A 22,379-nucleotide genomic window follows, 5' to 3' on the forward strand; every position below is an offset into this window, starting at 1 on the left:
TAGGGAAGTTAGTTAAAAATCTTCAATCACCCAATACGAATCTTGAACAAACATGAAAAAATTTGTACTGGATAAACGAAAATACGAGCTAATAAAAACGTGGTGAAATATGTGTTGCGTTTGAAAGCAAGCAAAATATGTAACTTTACAGTAAAATTATCAATTTAAAAAAATAGTATTTAGTACCTGATCTTATTGATTATTGGTTTTAGATTTTTTTTATTCGCAATCTAGTGGTGACTTTTTTTTCGCCTTGTAATATTAAATTTAGTTTTCCTTATTTTTCGATTATGGTAACACTGTTCGATATGTCCATAGGCGTGGGTTGTCTTTTCTGACAGATTGTACTTAAAAACCGTAAAATGGATATAAAAACAGAACCAGACGATGACCAGACTGATATAGATGAAAAACCGACATTTCCTCATTGGATTGACGTGCCAATACAATCTTCAAGTAGCCCAGATGACCATTCTTTTACTTATGTAAAGCAAGAACATGCAGATGATGCTTTTGTGGAGGTTAGTCTATATTACATTATTATCAGGTATGACGCTACACAATTCGGGTCTTTTTACTGGTTCTCCGCCGTCGCGAGCTGCCATCTGTCAGTAAGCACAGTGTTAGCAACCGAACTATTATTATTATACTTAGTACATTTTGTATTAAAGAGTATAGTAAGTCAAAAATACCACAATTTTGAGAAATGGAATTAATTGTATTCGCCAGTTAGATTAAATTAGGTTGGGTTAGGTTAGGTTAGGTTAAATGGAAAAATTTAATTAATTTAATTTGCCAGGGTTAGCATTTTTCGGTCGTAAGAGGTGTTTAAATAAAGCAGGGCATCGGAATTTCTCGATGTCTCCGTTATGTTAATGTGACAAACAAAAAAATTACATTTTCAACACGTCCTATAATTTTTGCCGAAATACTATCACTTCTTGGACCGCGTACTATAATTCGATGACAAAAAAAAAGCTGAATTCAACAATGGCAACTGACAGCCAAAGACGGCGCACGGCCAGTATCGTTGTTCTGGTTTTCAGACGTCCTCTCTTACCCGGACATGTCCTCTTTTATATGTATCTTTATTATGTCAATGTTCGTGTCTAGTATCATTTTTCATTGTTTTCGAATAATGCGTAATATATTAATACTATCTAAATTTAAATTCTAATGGATTCAAGTTTTGTACTATTCCATTTAAGTCGTATTTTACGACCCGGGTTTCGCCTTTCGACATCTTCAGGCGCCGTGTATACTCACCAACGGTAAACACACACTGACAACGAACAGTCTTAACTCTAGCATATATACAATAAATCAATGCAATAAAGTAGGTAAAAACTCCATTACCTACCTATCAAGTCAAAGGTCACAAAAAATACAACAAACAAATTATGAATAGTTGAAGTGTCAGTAAAAAACCTAATTAGTAAAAACCCTATCTTAAAAACGACTTAAATGGAATTGGTTGAGCTTTTGAAGTGGACTGTAATTATTTTTATGATGATGAGGAGGTCGGATATAGGGGTGGGGGCGATGGAACAGAATGCCAGACACTGACCTTTGTGATGATGTTTGATGGCTCCGTGGTCTGGTTTCAACTGTCATTCGCGCGGTATTATTTTGGGTCACCCGATTCGTACACTCACGTACTTTGTGACACAGTTTTATGGATTATATGTGAGGGTGTATGAATGATGATGATAGATTCTGAATGAGTTTGTATTTATTGAGTCAATCACTTAAGCGACGGAAAGCTATTAGAAGCCCGCTCACGCCCGCTATCGAGATACAACTCCCTGTTCTTTGTAACACCGTCTCTCCTGACCCGTAATTGCTTATTGATTGTCTGGTGACAATAACACTGGGGATTAGGAGGTGGGTGAAAAGATAAGGAGCGGAATGGGAACATAAATGGCCCAACCAGGAATAGTACAAAACTTAAATCCATTAGAATGCGTAAAATGTTCTCTTTTCCGCTATGAACATTTTATGCTGATATTTTGTAAAATCGATTGACAATATATAATATTCTAGTCTGTTAATATGTTAGTTAGGTGATGGATATTATGCTTTTGAGAAAAGATAAGGTAAATGTACCAGTAGTTGACCATGTACCAGTAGTTGACCTTTTTTCAATAAAATGCCCAAAATAAGAAACGTAGACACGGGATTGCTCTAAATTGAAAGTTGAGACAAGTGAAGCCATCTGTGATCGGATTGAGGAACTAACACATCACCATATGTCATAGGAGCGTCATAGCAGCTATTTGAAAACAACACAATATCACGCCGTAAGCATTTTATTTTTAATTTCTTAAGTAAATCGTTAAGGATATCAGTGGATGTAAGCATATGGCAATTTAATGTTTTTGACTTCATAATATCAAGTTAATGTATTACTGGCAGTCATAATATTGAAGTATCGATATCATTTGTAATTTTTAGTTATATTTACAAGGAAACAAGTTTGTGGGGGAGTCAACTACTAAAACTTTTTTTAATACTTTTTCAGTAGTTGACCAGGGTGGTCAACTACTAGATAAATTAAATAAAAATATTTCACTTGGTTTTGAACAATTTTTACATTCATAAGTATGGAGCAATGATTATTTATTAATTAGAAGTGTCTAGGGTGGTTCTGTCCAGTAGATGACCAAGGCGTCAACTTTTTATTTTTATTTTTTCAGAACGGGTTTGTGTATTTTTTCTTCGGAAAACAAAAATTTATTGAATTATAGCCCTGAATATATAGCAACTGAATGAAGCAGGCCAACAATAGCCGACAACTTACGAGAAATAACGACGCGATAAAAAAAATGCAGGGCATCACGGAGGATTTATTTTGGTCATTATAACGTACCCATATAATTAATAATGTTAACGTTAGTTATGCCGAAAATTGTTTATCAGCCTACCTCACCATACTTTTTTATATAACCTGCCTGCTTCACCATACTTTCATATAACCTACCGCCCCTAGGGGAGCAGGGACTTAGCCAAAAAAGGAATCAAGACAGTGTACCAGCAGGTAAATGCCGACGATAAAGAATGCATAACCGTCATAGTAACAGGGAGTGTCGGTGGGGCTGTCACACCGACAGTCCTCTACGAGTACAAAAGAATTCCTCAAGAAATTTCCAAAAATGTGGACTTTGTTAATGGAGCCCATAAGCTGTAACAGTACCAGGAGAATCGTAAAGTTTGCCTTCAATGGTTACATTAGAGGAACCCAAGCGGTATTTAGAGAGAGTTCCTGAATAAAAACATTGATGAGGAAAATCTTGAATCATTCCGCAAAAACAACGACCCTGATCAAGATGACAAGTCACTGTTCACACTGTGACGAAAAGTAAAAAAATGAGTTGTAAAATATCACTCCACCTGACCCGGTCAGACTCATCGATGAGGCATTGCAAGAAGGGGAATCCGATGATATGATGTCTTTGGCCGCCTGGAATACTATGAATTATTATGATGTTTCATCTCCAATCGCTAGAGCACCTGTGGCTGGTCTAACGACTTGTGATGGTGATTCGTCTCCAATCGCCAGTGCACCTAAGGCTGGTATAAGGATTTGTAATGATTCTTCGTCTCCAATCGCCAGTGAACCCGTGGCTGGTCCATCAAATATTCGTAGTCCATTCAAGAGACATTTTTTCTTCCTTGGTGAAAGGGAAGAAAAATTCAAGAAGAAAGCAAAAAAGGGTAAAAACCCTCACCAGTGTTTCCGGTAAACCTTGCCAGGAGTATTTCCTAAACAAAAAGAGGAAGGAAGAAGAAATGGAATGGTTGAAAAAAGAACGAGCTGCACAGAGGCAAAGAAAGAAAGAACTAAATGAGCAAGCAAAGGAAGAAAAAAAATGGGGGAATTGAAAGCAGTCAAGAAGAAAATGCGTTTTTCTTCCGAGTCTTCTAACCCAAATGTTCACATTTCAGATTCTGCGGAGAGTGAATGGCATAAGTCTAGTGATGAAAGCTTTAAGCCTAAAACTCTATGACTGCCCGTTATGAAAGTTATTAATGAACATTATATTATAATACTTCCCGGGGAAAATCGTCCATATTTCTAAAGTAAAAGCTACTATTTCATCGATGCAAAAGTGCAGGAAGTAACTAATTTTGCACCTTTTGTTACCCGAACAAAGCTGATGATTGGCTGTCAAACAAAAAACTCTCCTATGTAACTTTTTACTGAACCGCCCATTACTACCAAGTTGATTCAAGTAGCTATGGGGTAGAGTGGTCTGACAGGAAGCCCTGAGGCAACTCTGATGACAGATTTGCCATAAAGCCTTCTGATTAGACATGGTCAACTATTGAAAAATGTAGTGGTCTACTACTGAAACATATAGTGGTCAACTACTGGAACTTTCAATTTTTTGGATGGTCAAGTACTGGAACAAAAACATGGTCTTGAAAAATTGAACACAATTTTTTTGTAACAGACCCTTTCTTAATTTTTGTCATCTCATATTAATTAAGGCCACTGATCCATTATGAGTAGACTTGCTTTGCCAACATTCGGTGTAATACTCGTACTAAACGTTAATCGTTATTTTTGTCGAATTTTTTTCTTAAGTTGTCAACTACTGGTACGTTTACATTATATGATTCTAAAATTATTACATTTCGGGATAAATTCTTAAAATCTAGCAATCATGCCACGCGTTCAATTATGGTGGTAAAATCAATGACATTAATATGGACGAAGCATCTGGAAAACAAAATGACACTCACTTTTTTATCGGGTCTGCCGAATGGCATAATCTGTTCTAACGCCATTACAATAAAGGTGATATTGATATAAATTCCCAATGCTTTTTGTCGGGTCTGACGAATGATTTGGTTCGAACGGGTTCGCTTCAATGAACATTGACACTAGAAACACTGTTCTAACGCCATTACAATAAAGGTGATATTGCTATAAATTCCCGATGCGTGATATCGCATAATGGAAATTACGTGACGTCTACCTATGCATGTGCGATTGTCGCTATGTGCAAATTTACTTGCTAGCTACTGTATTGAGTGCGTTGTCCATTAATAATGTCATTGGGTAAATTACATAGCAAAACACTTTGTTGAATTGAATTGATAAAAAAAATCACTTGTATGTATTCAGCAGTGGCGAAGGGTGGAGGTAGGCTATTAAGATTCGCCATAAATAGTGCACACTAAACCTTGTCAGCAAATGCAACAGCGGTGTGTTCTCACTTCCACTCGCAGTCGCGCGCCCGTGTGGTTTCGCTCTAAGGAGTTTTATATATATATTTAAAAAATGTAAATATAAACAACTCACTGACTCATTAATATTCAAGGGAGTTCAATAATTTTCTTAAAAAAACAGTGCTCTGGTGTTTTTTTGCGATTATCTCAAAACTCGACTTTTGAAATATGTGAGTTATGACATTAGGTAACTCACTTGTCCCTACATACCGTGCTATAATATTGTAATGACATTTCTCTCAGTATCCTGCTGCCGGCTCCATATACATAAAATCGGAGACTGACCTTCAGCCAGAAGACGTCAAACTTGAGTGTGATAAAGACTCAATGCAGCCATTCTATTGTGAAGATCCTCTGGCTGGTTGTTCGTATTCAGATAACAGCTCAGTTCATCAGGTATGTTCAATTGCATAGCTCCTTGTATTGGTGGTGTTTCGGTGCAACTCTACTCAGCTTTATCAACATAATATATTATGCTTTAGAACCTTTATTAACCTTCCTTTTACGATGCTAATAAATCAGTCCGTTCCGGTGATGTTACCTTGTGTTACCGTATGATATTAACAATATTACAGTATTACAGCTGACTCAAGTCAATTCGAAGGAGAAACCACTGTATATCCCTATTATTCCTAGCTCTTTTTCTTTTACATCTTTTTAGTGTCGCTGCCAAATCTTTGTTTGTTGCTTAACTTAGCGTCGATAACCTGCGAGTGCGTGTTGCTAAAATTGATATTTTTTGTGTTAAACATAAAGTCAGTGGTAAATATTTTTAGTTAATTAAGTAGAAAAGATTTTTCTGTGTGTTGTATTAAAATGTGGTGGCCGTACTATAAGCAAGAAGATGGTATTACGTTTCATTAGTCAGTTGATACATGTTCGTGATAATTTATTTGTATATTATTATATATTTTAATATCACTGACCTAGTGTTTCTTTAAAATAACTTAAATTATGGATATCTTTACCTAATGGTTGCATTTTGACCGCTTTAAAATAGTATATATTATCGTAAAAAAAATAGAAAATTATATTTTAAGTCTGAGCTTCTAGTGCGAGCGAGTTTTGGGCGAACACTAGCGAAATGGTCTATTGTCTCAAACAATTATGTACGAATGCGTTCGCTCGCCCACAAACCAAACGCACGGCACGCAGCTTCATTTAGCAATGCAATGGGTGGCGTCTAGATGTATCGATTGTCTAAGCCGTAAATACTTCGTCGAACCCACGACTTATAATTTATACATAAGAGAGAAGGAAGGAAGAAGAGTTCCATCCCTATAGGTAATACTAAATCATTGTATTGTTTTTTTTAGAACTACGTGACAGCTCCCACTAGTATAAAATCTGTCATTAAACACGAGGAAATCCACATAAAAGACGAGTTTGTCAATCAAAATGGTCCATTCAATAACTGTAAAGATCCTCATGGTGAATGCTCTGAATCAAAATATAGTGAAGTGAAACAGGTTCGTTACATTACTGAGGTATAACGTGATATTGGTGTTCATAATACATTTGGAACGAATTGCATGCTCTCACATATTGTAAAGTATTGTAGAGAGCAGTGGCGAGGGGTGGAGTTAGGCTGTTAAGATTCGACATAAATAGTACACACTAAACTTTATCAGTTTAGATACTTATTTGTTTACAAGAAATGAAAATATAATTAATATTAAATTCTACAGGTTTTTAAAAAAGTTTGTCGATAGTTATTTCGGTTGTACCACCATTAAAATATTGTAACACCATTAAACTTAGGGTTTTCAAAACCCTAAGTGGGTTTTTTAATGGATATCAAAATTTATCAAAGTTCTCAAAGTATTAATAATATTACAATTAATAATAAGTGTACAAATTCATAATTTTGCTGGAACGAATAAGAAAATGTATTCTGTCCCTATCTATACACGTATAGTATTTAAGCAAAGGCAAACGGCCTATCCGAATAGTCTTGATAATGGTGTTACAACTGAAATAGCTATCGACAAACCTTTTTAAAAACCTGCAGAATTTAATATTATTATATTTTCATTTCTTGTAAAATGGAATTCTACCAAGTAAATGCTAACTCAATTAATTAAGTATTTGTTTTCATTGAACTTAGACTACAATTTACAGATGGTGCTGTATTTTTAAATTCAATTTAATTATGCCTAAACCAAATCATAATATTTTAGGTATGCTACGGGCGATCTGACAAAAATAGTGCACAGTTTTTCCGTCATTTGTTTGCATTGAATTAAGGATACAATTTACAAATGGTATTGGTTAGTTTTTTTAAATTCATTAAGCCATGCCCAACCAAACCATAATTGATAAAATAATATTCTTTTATCTATAAAATATCTAAGTATGTTTTAGTTATATAATTTTTGATATTTAGTGGATAGTCGCATTTTTTGTAATTATTATCCATTATGGCTTGGTTTACGCAGGGTTTAATTGACACTATCTGCAAGTCTTAGTTCAATGACAACAAATACGTATTACTTACTGACAAAGTTTTGTATGCACTATTTATGTCGGATCTTCACAGCCTACCTCCATCCTTCGCCACGGGGCAGTAATATTTAAAATAAATTGTTTACATTCATAATACTAATCCTGCATTTCGTCGCTGTAGGATTGGTTTGTCGAATAGACCAAATGTCAAATGCTCAGGAGACGATAAACAAATTTCATTATCTTATATTTAAAAACATTTATAGGAGGTGTCTAAATTGTTTTACAGTATATGAATACTGTATTCATTACGAAGCAATTTAAAGAAAAGGATGATTCTGGTCCGTTTAGATACAAAAAATCATTCATCATTAAAAGGTCGATTTAGACAAAAACGGATATTTGAGAAACCAATTTATAGCGACGATGTGTTAATAAACTCTTATTTTAAAATTCTCTTTGAATCAAATACCTCTAACCTTTTGTAGATTTCTACGCAGAGATGTTTATTAGGACGTCAGAATCAGTTGGAGAATTCATCAGCTACCAAGAATTCTGTAGAAATTAATAAAGGTAATGCTCTTATCGATCGTGTTGAATCTGCATCCAAAGAAATCCGGGACAGGACCAGAATCCAGGACATCATCCTAAAGGATTCAGACATGAGTATACTTGAACAAAACATACAACAAGAAATGCTCAAGACAACTAATTCTTTAAATGTAGCAAAAGTAGTCAAAATTCCAAGTAATTTTATTTGCACTTATTGTAACGCAGTATTTGAATCCTCAAGTACGTTAAACACTCACAATATAACATGTTTGAAGGCTGAAAACGTTAAGTTACGTGTAGTTCCACTTGCTGGTGATAAACCATTTCAGTGCAATGTTTGCCCATACACTTGTAAGTTATTCAGTAACCTCAAACGACATAAAATGTCACATACTGGTGAGAAACCATATCAATGCGATGTTTGTTTATATAAATGCGCCGCAGTCAGTGATCTTAAAATACATAAAATGAAACATACTGGTGAAAAGCCATATCAATGCAATGTTTGTTCAAGACAATTCTCGAGGGTCAGTAATCTAAAAACACATCAAGTGACACATTCAGATGAAAAACCTCATCAGTGTGATGTATGTCCGTTTAAATGCTCGCTGCTTGCTTCGCTCAAATCACATAAAATGACACATACTGGTGAAAAACCATATAGGTGTGATGTTTGCTTCCGAAAATTCCCAAAGCTTGATAAACTCAAAACACATCAGATGACGCATACTGGTGAAAAGCCTTACCAGTGTGATGTGTGCTCATTTAAATGTGCACGTCATGATTATCTTAAAAAACATAAAATGACACATACTGGTGAAAAACCATATAGCTGTGATGTATGCTCATATAAATGCACACACCTTGGCGATTTAAAAACGCATAAAAAGATACATACTGGTGAGAAACCATATGAATGTAATGAATGCTCCTTTAAATTTACGCAACTTAGCAGTCTCAATAGACATAAATTAACACATACTAATGAGAAACCATATCAATGCGATGTTTGTTCCTTTAAATGCTTACGTGTAGCTTCGTTGAAAAGACATAAAATTAGACATGCTGGAGGAAAACCATATACATGTGAATTATGTTCTTTTAAATGCAAGCAGCTTAGTAGGCTTAGACGACATGAATTGACACATACTGGTTAAAACATTATTGTGATATTGTTCATTTTAATGTGTATGTTTATTTTTAAATTATAAAGCGCATATTATTTGTAAATAAGATTTATAGCGCGAGGTCTCCGAATACTTTCTCGCTCGCACATCGGACGTCACCTACAGTTGGCGCGGGCGTCCCCACCACCGCGCGTTCCCACTATCGGGCGTCCCCCACCAAAACGCACCGGCCTTATCAGCTGGACGGCGAGGAAGGGGTCGCCTAGTTTGCTATATAAGGCGATACACGGACTTGAACAATCAGTTAACTTTGAGCCAGCTTGGCCCTGACTCAGCTTAGCATGGTAGTCTTGCTTACTCTGACAACGGTATACACGGCTTCCCGTGACTATCAGAACACAGTGAGCTATTGTGGTGAGCGAGGCTCAAGCTCAGGTTTCGCCATAGTTCCACCTTCAACAAGACAACGAACCCCTTACGAATTTATTAAGGAAGTCCCTTCATTTACCCTTTCAGAACAGAATGCACAATCTAAGATTTCGATCCTAAGGATAAGTCGCCGAAAAGCAAGACTTAACTATAGACAATCCTGAGTATAGAGTTAAGGAATCCTTAACCATAGACTATTTTTGTTATGAACACGCCCCCTTCTGTATTACCACTGACAGCTGCTGTCAAAATTGATTCATTTAACAATATATCTCAATATGGATATTGATAGTGTTAATTCATTCGGCATGTACTTGCAGAATATTATTTTACTTTTATACGCCAGCCCACAGAAATACAAAATGCCAGGTGAACAATGACACTTGACGCTAGTGTTACCATGTTAAAAAAATATCTTGCGGTGCCTGTGGAATCACGTATAATGACTTACAACGGAAACATAAGAGTATTATAATTAAATATTAAAATGTATTTATAGTTATTGCATTTACAAAATGCAGTTGTAACATTTTTGTCTTCGTTTAACAATTATAAAATAATTTACCTAAACTATAGGAAAGAGAATTTTTAAATATGGTTTTATTTTCAATAGAAATGATCTTAACTAAGGACAATGTTTCTGCATAGTGTTTTCTGCTAAGGAAATTTTAGTTATGACAAATGTTTCTGCATTCCGCTCATGGATTTTATTTTAATTATGTCAAGTAGTCAAGGTTATCAAGTATATAAAAGTCATACTACTTCAGTTTCCGGCTACATTTTCAAACCGAAAAACTAAATTAATACTTTTTAGTTTTATAAATGTCAGTTTCATGACGTTGTTGATGAAGAAGTAGAGATTTGGTGGTTGCTCCGATGGTGGAGCAGCAAATTTTATTTGCAACGTAAACAGACAGTAGAAAAGTATGTTACAGTAGTTATGTTATGATACTGTTCTGAGGTTCAAGTCTTGGTAGAATGAGATGTTGTGCGGAACGATAGAGACGAGGGTGACATGTCCAGTAAATTATGTTCCGATATTTATTGACGTAATCACAATCAATATAATATCTTGAAAAGAATATTTAGAAAATTATTGTTATAATTGAGTGAGCTACTCTATATCGAGGGTATACTGACAGAACGCATTAACTCAGTTTTTGCTGTTTTTCTGTTTTAAATGCTAAACTGTACACAATTTTACCCTCTACGTCCTGGTAAAACGCACAAAGGCATAGGATATAATGGTGAGAAAATAGAAACATTATTAAATCATATTGTTATTTTTTTATTCTGATAGAAATCATGATAATGACCTAATGCGTTCTACGTATACAACATACAGGACTTGTAACATGTCGTATATTGTGTTTGCCATAAAGGTTAGTCTTTATAATTTAGAAAAAATGTTTTTAAATCATAAAAAAATCTACGTGGGAGAACGCTTTGAAAAAAAAATTATAGTCCTTTTTGCGATTATCTCAGAACTTGTTTTAATGACTTAATGCTTTCTGTCAGTATACCCTCGATATGGAGTTTACATCATTAGATATACATTGCTGAATATGTGTAAAAACTGATAATGCGGAAATTATAATTGCAGTAAACTATTTACTTAATTAGCGATAATTGGACACTATGTGAAATTTATATTAAGGAATTTGTAATTGCGGTCAGTTATTTAATATCGCCGATCAATATTATGATACGGATTGAGTTTAACCCCATATACATTTTTTTAAGATACATTGTATCACCTCTGAAAGTTGTAGAGGGTGTTAGGTACCCCCTCTTGCTTGGCGTGGTGTATAAGGAAGGGCGTCTGCTGCTGTTTGATTACTTAAGAGTGATAAAGTAGACCATTGGATTATGTATTATAAGATAATTGCATGTTATAGTAATATGAATTTTGTTGGATTACAAAGATGTGCGGCCGCGTAAAAGCTGTTGGTATCCTGAAATCCGCGCGAGTTATGCGAAGACAAAGGAATCCATGACGCCCCTTAAACGCGAATCAAATTGAGGTACATGGCATGGTGCATGTCGCCTACTGTCACACTGTTGCTGCGACAAATTTAATTTGTAGTTATTTTGCAGAATATTTTGAACCATCACCATCTCTGTAAATTCACTGAAGAATAACACTGATGAAGAATGCCGACGAAAATGTATTAGTAAATTGAAAAGAGAGTTAAGAGTGTTCGTTGTCAGTGTGTGTTTACCTTTGGTGAGTGTACACGACGCCTGAAAATGCCGAAAGGCAAAACCCGGGTCACAAAAAACGACCTAAATGGAATAGTACAGAGCTTGAATTCATTAGAACTTATTTATTAATTCAATAAAACTTGTTAAATCTAATAATCTTGTATAAATCTCTTCATTTAATATTATAAATCATTTTTCATTATCCGGATTTCAATTGGAAAGTTAAGTTTTGTCAGATTTTGATTTTTTCAATTAAAATTATTTTTATTCCAGTTTTTGCGATGGCGAAGACAAACGCTGAAAATTGTCGGCACTATCGAATGAGAAAAAAATCTAAAAATGCAGCTCAACCTAAACCAGGAGTTTCTGTACGAATTAAAAAACCCATGACAGCAGCAGAACGCATGCGACTTTATAGATTACGAAAAAAAAATACAAAAATGGCTTTGAATGCAAAAAAGTCATTAATTTAACTGTGTAATAATGAACCTGTGTATAAATAAATATCATTTTAATCTGATTATGATTTTTAATCAAAATTTTATTCAATGTATTTAATATCTTCAATTTTTTTATCGTATTTTCTACTAACGTAAATTATTAGCACACGATATATAAAAAAAATTGTTTTTGTTTTATTAAGCCAAAGTCTTATTAAGCCGTACATAAAAGACGCACCGATTTTGTTTTTAGCGGTTAGGACTACGTATTTTACAACGTTTTTATTACGTAGTATTCTTAATTTTCCGGTGGTTGTTTATCCAGTACAAATCATCATCAGTAGCAATCGATTTTTAACTAACTTCCCGACTAGCTAGACATTTGAAACTCTTATAATGTATCAGAACACGATACCAATGCATTCTTTAATTACTTTTAGCCATCTTTAAGTAGAATTGAATTCATTTTCAGTTAATTCTGTTTTGTGCGAAAAGTTATTTCGGAAGAAATCCGTAATCCAACCCACTCTTATTAGTTGCTAGGGTTCTGAGGTCCTAGCAACTAAATTATTAATATATATGTACGTTACTATGGAAATCAATAAGAAATGTCAAAATAACATTTCAGTACCTATTATTTCTATCAAATACATTTTTTTTTTGATTGTTTAAGCTAGTCAAGTCAAAAACGTTGTATATAAAAAGTTGTTTTTATCTTGTAATTATTCTATAATAATGATCCATGGTCTGCAGGTTGGGTTCTGTTCAAATTTTTATGTATGGATGCAATATCGCAAGTAATTTTAACATAAGCACACGTAGAAACTGTTGAAATTAAAAGGTTGAGCAAATGGTTAACATCCATTTCTCGTAAAAAAACAATGTTATCAAATCCTTACGTGAGGCGGCTAGGATCCTCTCCGGATTGTGGAGCCAATTGATAATAATAATATGATATTTAAACCTTTTAAAGTATTATTGGATGATTATAAAATTTTACAATGGATTACAATAAAAAAATAATATATTATAGTAATATCTTTTATTATCCAAAAACCATACTATAACAGGGCTGTCAGCTACATTTTCAAAACAAAATATATTTTATTTTTAAATATTGAATATAAACACACATATAAAAACATCAGAAACAATCCCGACGAAAAACCTCATGAGCTCCGTCACAATGGACGACCCTTCCTAAAACGCAGCGATGCTACAAAAGAGATCCACGCACTGCTTTTCTCACGTGTCACGAGACGTGGCGATGGCCTTAGTTAAGTCGTACGACCTTGATCTTGTACTATGCCCCAACAGTGGGTAATCAATGACAGGGTGATGTACGTAGAAAAGAACAATAATCAGTAAGTATACCAAATTATATTGTATCAAATGAACGCATCCAATAATAATATATATTGGTATAACTATACTCATTTTTTTAATCAAATTTCTATAATATCTAAATAATATGATAGAAAATAAAACTAAAATATTCATAATTTACATGACAGAAAATTTTTAGTGAGTAATTATTTTGAAAATATACACGCATGAACCCCATAAATTGGTGTTGGTTAATTTTCAATTCCTAATAATTTAAATTTTAAAATAACAGGTTTATGAAAACATATTTTTTTTTATTCTCCAGACGTTCGATGGTTTAGACGTAGTTTTAATTTATTCCGGTAGGAAATTCCAATACAATTTACAATGTCACAACAAGAAAAACAACTTTGATTTTATTATCAATACATAAATAGGCAGAGGCAACTTCATACAAAGGTGGCAAAATCAGTAAGTTAAAATCAGATGGCAATATACAGTTAGGCAGTCGTTCGAGGCTCCGTCCAACAAAACAATGATTTCATGCAAAAATGCTCTTATTATACAATATGCACTACCCCAGGGTCGCTAGACATTAAGATAGCACATAAGCATTCCTAATCTACATTTATAAGGGTATTCACAGTATAAATCTTGTCATTTATTTAAGCATAGAATATCCATATTATGAATATATATATCTTATAAGATGGCCGCTACATAGGCGTCGACCTATAGGGTCGTGGGTCCCAGGTTCGAATCCTGGCTGACATCATATCTCGTAAAAACTAAATCTGTTAATACAATTTCCACTCTGAAGAGGGCCGCATGTTATTAATAGGATCTGACATGGTCGAGAAAAATATTGCATTTTAAAAAATATTGACTAAACGGTCTCATTAGATGTCTTTTAAGAAAATAACGTGAGTACATTTAAACAAAGTTTTTAGCATCGATATGAACAAACATTGCATTTAGAATGATTTATACCAGAATGTGTCATTTCACGTACTCTAAACTGAGAAAGATGCATGCAACTATAAAAGCATACATTACATTTAAAAGGTTTCTAGCCGGTAAGTGTTCTTTTATTGGCTTTACTCGAGAAAACATTGTCGTGACATTGATAAGCAATAACGCCAGTGTGAGTCTTTTTGAAGCTTTTTTGAGCATTTCCGCAGCCCAAAACTGCACTAAAAATGCTGCAAATCAAAAAACGTAAGAAATATACCCATCTTCCCTAATAACTACATGAGCATATCTTGCAGCTAAAAGGACTTCACTAGTATACGTCTTCATTGTATGTGTTTTTAAAGTACCACTCTGCAAACATATATATAACCATACAGTGAATTAAAAGGATTATTTACCAGTATGTGTCACTTCATGTCTTTTAAGATAACTCAGTTGCGAGCATCTATATGAGCATACCTTGCATTTATGAGGTTATGCACCTGTGTATCATTTATGTTTTTGAAGACTACTAAGTTGCGAGCATCCATATGGGCATAGGTACCTTGTATTTATGAGGTTTTTCATCTGCGCGTGTCATTTCATGTCTTTTAAGATTACCAAGTGTCGAGCATCTATAAGGGCATACCTTGCATTTAAGAGGTTTTTCACCTGTGTGTGTTATTTCGTGTTTTTTAAGATAACTAAGTTTCGTGCATCAAAAATACCTTGAATTTATGAGGTTTTGTGTGTATTTTACAATGTTTCTTCAAGACTACCAAGTCGCGAGCATCTATATGAGTACACCTAGCGTTTATGGCATTTTTCACCAGTGTAATTTTATGGTTTTAAGAGATTACTAAGTTGCGAGCATCTATATGAGAATACGAGGGTGGGTCAATAATTCCTTAGAAAAAAGCATTAAAACAGTTTTTATTTTTGTATTTTTTTTTTATTTCTCAACATAATCTCTTTGGAGCTCAATACACTTGGTTAGACGTTTCTCAATTTTTTTTAAACCGTCAGAAAAATAAGTTTTCGGAAGGTCCTCAAAATAAGCATTTGTCCGATCGATGACTTCTTCATTTGAAAAAAAACGTTGTCCACTTAGCCATTTTTTTAAGTTTGGGAAAAGGAAAAAGTCACTGGGGGCTAAATCTGGCGAATACGGTGGGTGGTCGACCAATTCGAAATTCAATTCTTCAATTTTAGCCATTGATCGTAAACATGTGTGAACACGGGCATTGTCCTGATGAAAGAGGATTTTTTTCCTGTTTAAATGAGGCCGTTTTTCTTCAATTTTGTTTTTTAGCTGGTCCAATAAAGATGCATAATAATCCCCTGTTATTGTTTTTCCTTTTTCCAAATAGTCAACGAAAATAATTTCACGTGCATCCCAAAATACAGTAGCCATAACCTTACCAGCTGATTTTACGGTTTTCACCTTCTTTGGACATGGTTTGCCTTCGCAATCCACTGCTTTGACTGTTTTTTCGTCTCGGGAGTATAGTGGTGTATCCATGTTTCATCTACAGTCACAAAGCGACGAAAAAATTCATCCGGATTGCGTTGCATGAGCGACAACAGGGCTTTAGAGGCCACCACCCTATTGCGTTTATTGTCGACTGTGAGCAAACGCGGCACCCATCTTGCAGAAATTTTTTTCATGCCCAATTTGTCATGTAAAATAGAAATGACGCTACCTTTTGAGATCCATGTAACCTCAATTATCTCACTCAACTTTAATCTTCGGTCACTTAACACCATATCGTGGATTTTATTGATCATTTCTGGTGTAGTCACCTCTACAAGACGTCCTGAGCGTGGTTCATCCTTTGTTGATGTACGACCACGTTTAAATTCATTTAACCAGTTATAAATAGTTGCAAGTGAAGGAGCAGATATGCCGTGAACTAAATCCAACTCATTTTTTATTTCCTTTGCTGTTAACCCTTTTATATTAAAATGTTTAATAACAGCTCTAAACTCAATTTTCTCCATTTTCCATTTTTCCATTTTCCACAAGCAATTTTTTTTTTAAATGTACGAGAAACACACAACAACCCGACCAATCTGATTGAAACTTCGCAGCATACTGAATCGGTAGTGCCGCTGCATGAAAACAAACCGCTTACAGTACTAGTCGCGCCACCTGTCGGCTTTTCTAAGGACTTATTGACCCACCCTCGTACATTGATGTAAGAGGTCTTTCTCCTGTGTGTGTCATTTTATGAATTATAAGATGACTAAATTGCGAGCATCTACAAGGGCAAACATTGCATTTATGAAGTTTTTTATGTGTGTTATTTTATGTCTTTTAAGATCACTCAGTTGCAAACATCTATATGTACATTAATAAGATTTTTCACCTTTGTTTGTCGTTTCATGATTTTTAAGATTGTTAAATGTCGAGGATTAATATTAGCAAACCTTGCATTTATGAGGTTTTTCACTTGTGTGTCATTTCATGGATTTTAAGACTACTAAGTCGCGAGCATCTATATGGGCATTCCTTGCATTTATGAGGTTTTTCACCTGTGTGTGTCATTTCATGTTTTTTAAGATGACTTAGTTGCGAGCATCTATATGGGCATACCTTGCATTCGTAAGGCTTTTCACCTGTGTGTGTCATTTCATGGATTCTAAGACAACCAAGCCGCGAGCATCTATACGGGCATACCTTGCATTTATGAGGTTTTTCACCTGTGTGTGTCATGTCATGTTTTTTGAGACTACTTAGTTGCGAGCATCTATACGGGCATACCTTGCATTTATGAGGTTTTTCACCTGTGTGTGTCATTTCATGGATTTTAAGACTACTTAGTCGCGAGCATCTATATGGGCATACCTTGCATTTATGAGGTTTTTTACCTGTATGTGTCATTTCATGGTTTTTAAGATGAGTAAGTGTCAAGGATTGATATGGGCATACCTTGCATTTATGAGGCTTTTCACCTGTGTGTGTCATTTCATGGATTTTAAGATTACCAAGTCGCGAGCATCTATAAGGGCATTTTTTGCATTTATAAGATTTTTCACCAGAATGTGTCATTCTATGTGTTTTGAGATGATTTAGTTGCGAGAATATATTTTCTTGATATTGATCAGCAATCAAGTTCGTGTGAATTACTTTGTGACTTTTTAGAGCACTGCCACATCCAAAAACTGCGTTACAAAAGCTGCAAATCAAATTACGTGAGAAATGTACTACTCTTCTCAAAATAAGTCGAAGTTCCTTCGGAGTCGATCGTTCTGAGATTTCTCTTTTAATATTTTGTTCATCTATTGTCACTTTTGAATACTGTATCACTCTATCTTTGATTCCATCAGGTGAGGATTGTTGACACCTGTCTATATCGTGATGCTTTGTGAAAAAGCCTTTAGTAGAAACCTGTCAAATCAAATTCAATATTATTCTAATTTAGATTTTAAACTGTTCCATTTAAATAAAAATTTCGAAGCTTATGCCTTTCAGCATCTTCTGACATTATAAATGTTGGGAGAGTGAAAAGGAAATTATAAATGGTAATAGTACCAACATAGATATTAAATACAAATAATGTTACGGAATGATACATAAATAGATTTTTTAAATGTACCTATATGTAACATCGAAAAGCAAATACACAAACACTATGACACGATTGTGGTACTACTTTTGGTAATATGTATAAATCTATTATAGTTTCGAATGCAAAATTTTAGATTAATGTGAATAAGATAGTTTCACTTTACTGTGTTTATTTATACAGAATAGCGTACATACTATGAGGCAATTTTGCACCCTGTTCAACAAAAAACATTGTAAGCTTCGTGTAGTAACTAGTAATTTCTGTGTCAGTGTGTTATTGGAGAGTGTTCATAGTGTAGGAAGATGCCGAAAGGCGAAACCAATGTCACAAACAATATTCAAATTGAGAGAATTTATATTCAAAAAGTTTCAAGTAACCTCGAGTAACAGTAAAAAATTATTTAATATATTATACTAGAACCATCTTGAAGAACTAGAACACCCACGATGGCCGCGCGGTTTAAGCGTTGGCGTATTGCGTCGTGGGTACCAGGAATGAGTCAGAGAATGGACCTAATATGTTTAACAAGTGACTGACATCCATTTTTCGTTAAAAAAAAATCAGAAATCAATCAGGATCGGACATGGTGGAAAGAAAAAAAGAAAGAGCCATGTTATCTTTGCTACGATTATTAAGTGTTGTGTGCAGTGTTACAGACTATATTGGGGACGTAGATTTATAGCTGAAAGTGTGGGAACGAAATTATATTCAAATTTCATCAAGCGACTTCGATCAACAATATTTTAATATATCATACTTCTGAATTCGTGAGGGCACGCATACTAAGCGTAAATTAGAGATGGCAGTTATCCAAAGAGCGACACTCTCGAGAAGGAATGTCTCGGTTTATATAATTTTTACATAATATAAAATGTTATAGCATACATATTTTTCGAATAATTAAAGTTTACCCGTTGAGCACATCTGATATTTAAATAATGATCTGAGAAAAACAGCAAGTCGTATTATAGCTAAACAATTTAAAAATGGATCTGCGCAGTAGGACACTTACTTTCGTGCGCATAATATTATAGAAGGTGTATAAACGCTGTGTCCTAGTGTGAAAAGTCTGTTTTACACGATACAATAGTATATTCACAGTCTACAATGAAAACCTCATCTCTATTGTGGTATGACAAAAATCCTTTGCAAAGACAAGAACGAGAAATAACTGTTTTTAATGTGACGGAATATTTAAAAGTGATGAAAAAAAATTACAATTTTATGATAGGTAGATACATATATTTATATGGAAAATGTTTTTCACAGTTTCCGTTTTCTAACAGCTTTACTTAAAAAACCGATAGACATTATTTGAAAATTATAAAAAAAAATTGAATGGGTCATCGATATATTAATATTTATACTAATCACTAATACTACTCAAGTCATAATTTGTGTTCTCCTAATAATTTAATAAATCCATACCTGCAGCAATCAAATCAGTTAATGTGGCTTTAATGAGTGTTTTCTTCAAAACTCAATAATTACCCAGTATTAATTAACCTACCTATCATAGTAATCAATATGTTAAGACTTTAACTAATGGCTCTTGCAATACTCTCTGAAGCGCTTTCCAAATTGAGTCACCATAGGCAATCGGCAATGTTTTGTATTTTAAATCAAAGTAGGTAGGTACCTATTGATTACTTCAATTACTTTTTTCAATACGACTGGCTAGGAATAGTACGGAGATTTATTGAAATTTTAAACGTCAACCTTCGAGAAAAATCGGCGAATAGAGAAGAAAATGTTACAATATATAAAATTGAATGTACCTACACTAAGTCCTGGTGTGTAATCTGAATGCGAACATCCGGGTTGAGGATCTTCATCAGAAAATGGTAGCATTTTATCTTCAGTGAATTCGCGTTTTATGTCAGTGTCAGCCTTGATACCAGTGACTCCCGTCGCAGCGAACTGAAATAAACAACGTTTCATATAACATGTTGTCAATATTTACATATTATTAATATAACAAATTAAAATGTTATTATTTAGGTGGAAGTGGGCTGTTGAGATCCGACATAAATAGTGCACACAAAAAATTATCAGGCAGCATTGTTGGTCCGTCTCGCGGAAAAAATAATTTTACCGTTTGAGCTAGAATGGCCATATAACAAAAAATCAAACACACCTATTTTTATAAAACGAAAAAAGAAGCAATGTTGACATCGTATTGGTGATCTTTGACAGATTCAGACAGGTTCGGACAAGTTCGTAGATTATCGGTAGACGTCAAAATATTCTATGCTGTGTAGTTCGTATTTCTTCCGGCAGGGTCGCCACTATCGTTCCATTTCACATGCGCATCGGCATGCAAGTACCTACCAATTATTGCGTGAAAAATCAGAAGCTTCCGATTTTTTTTGATACATACATACAATCTTACAATTTGCACGATAGATAATACGTGTTTACGCGTGCTTTATCTTGTTACCCCCGTAATAATACATGGGTACTGTCAGCAGTAAATCCATGCACGTGTAAACGAAGTATTAGGGTCAGTTTAGCAAAAGTGATTTATTACGTTGGTCCAATAAATAATCTTTTACGGGCTTTGTTTAGGAAAGCTTCAAGATCTTAGATACACAAAACGGCTATCGGCTGCTATCGAAGGTAGTTCATCTTATTTATGTATTGATACGAGTAATTTTGTTACAATAAGTAAACCGTATAAACTGTCAAAAAGTGCCGTGTTTTAACAGCCTCCCTCATGGCTGTGTTAACTTTTAGAGGGAAATAAAAGACGGCTAATCTATTCCAACAATTGTATTACTCAACACATAAATATGATAAACTACCGTTGATAGCAGCCTTGTGTATAGAATAGACCTACTGATTAATATTATTAATGAATGTTTACTAAATCAATGAAAAGTACATTTTTCGTTGCATAATATTTGTGATTTTAAACCATTAAAAAAAATAATCACTTATCGGCGGCAATATCTAGAATATTATGGGGTTGTTTTTGCTCTGTATATCAAAAGCGGCACTGTTTCAAGGGACGTCACTTAATGTTCAATATATATACACAGCCACACTAGTTCTTCGTGTATATACAAGGAATGAAGATGATAGTGTAAATTACTAATATTATCATAGGTAAAAGATAACAATTACAGTGTCAAAGGGTGGAGGTAGGCTGTTACGATCCGCCATAAATAAGCACACTAAACTTTGAAAGACAAACGTATGTTTTTTCATTGAAATAAGACTACAATTTATAGAGGGTGTTGCTTAATTTTTAAAATTCAATTAAACCTTGCGAAACCAAGCCATGATAGTTAACAGTACATACTTAAACATATATATATATTTAAAATCATCCAATTAAATCATACATAACTTTGAATATTTTATAGGGACAATAATATTTTATATGTATTCTTAATCCAACGAAAACAAATAAGTATGATTGAAAAAGTGTGTACAATTTTGTTGTATTACTCACCACAACTATTATGGTTTGGTTTAAGCAGAGTTTGATTGATTTTCAAAAACTAACCAAAACCACCTGTAAATCGTAGTTTTAGTTTAATTAAAACAAATAATACGTACCTATGACTAACAAAGTTTAATGTCCACTATTTATGGCGGATCTTAACTGCCTGCCTCCACCTTTTGCCACTGATATAATCATAGCCAATACGACTGGCTAGGAATATTATGGAGATTTATTGAAATTTTAAACGTCTACCTTCGATAAAAATTTTGCAAATAGAGAAGCAAATGTTACAATAAATATAAAATTGAATGTACCTCATGTCTCGGAGTGTAATCTGAATGCAAACATCCGGGTTGAGGATCTTCATCAGAAAATGGTGGCATTTTATCGTCAGTGTATTCGCGCTTTATGTCAGTCTCAGCCTTGATACCAGTGACATCCGTCGCAGCGAACTGAAATAAACAACGTTTTATATAACATGTTGTCTATAAGTACTGTTTATCTCTCGGGGCGTTCATAAACATAATACAAAAGCCCATTTATTCGAATACAAAAGCCTCCTTACTATATACGACCGCGATACTGAACACCGACACAAACGGCCCTAAGCGAGACGCGATGTTGTCATTTTATGCTACTTTTTGAC

General features: G+C 34.3%; 1 protein-coding gene across 2 annotated transcripts; it reads left to right on the forward strand.

Annotated features, from left to right (window-relative positions):
- The first annotated feature begins 298 nt into the window (after positions 1-298).
- On the forward strand, positions 299-12,522 carry LOC147077165 (uncharacterized). Of its 2 annotated transcripts, XM_085941456.1 has the most exons (6): positions 302-521; positions 5,479-5,631; positions 6,552-6,704; positions 8,169-8,253; positions 11,714-11,812; positions 12,267-12,512. In XM_085941456.1, exons 1-5 carry the CDS (start codon positions 363-365, stop codon positions 11,809-11,811), a joined length of 648 nt encoding a protein of 215 aa, XP_085797582.1. In that variant the 5' UTR covers positions 302-362; the 3' UTR covers position 11,812; positions 12,267-12,512. The 2 variants fall into 2 exon arrangements, with proteins under 2 accessions (XP_085797581.1, XP_085797582.1); XM_085941455.1 differs by lacking the exon at positions 11,714-11,812 and having other exon boundaries at positions 299-521; positions 12,267-12,522.
- Positions 12,523-22,379: the final 9,857 nt, after the last annotated feature.

This window comes from Rhyacophila brunnea, unplaced genomic scaffold (genome assembly GCF_057557595.1).
Source record: "Rhyacophila brunnea isolate RB1 unplaced genomic scaffold, BYU_Rbru_1.0 scaffold_13, whole genome shotgun sequence".
In the NCBI taxonomy this organism is placed as follows: Eukaryota; Metazoa; Arthropoda; class Insecta; order Trichoptera; family Rhyacophilidae; genus Rhyacophila; species Rhyacophila brunnea.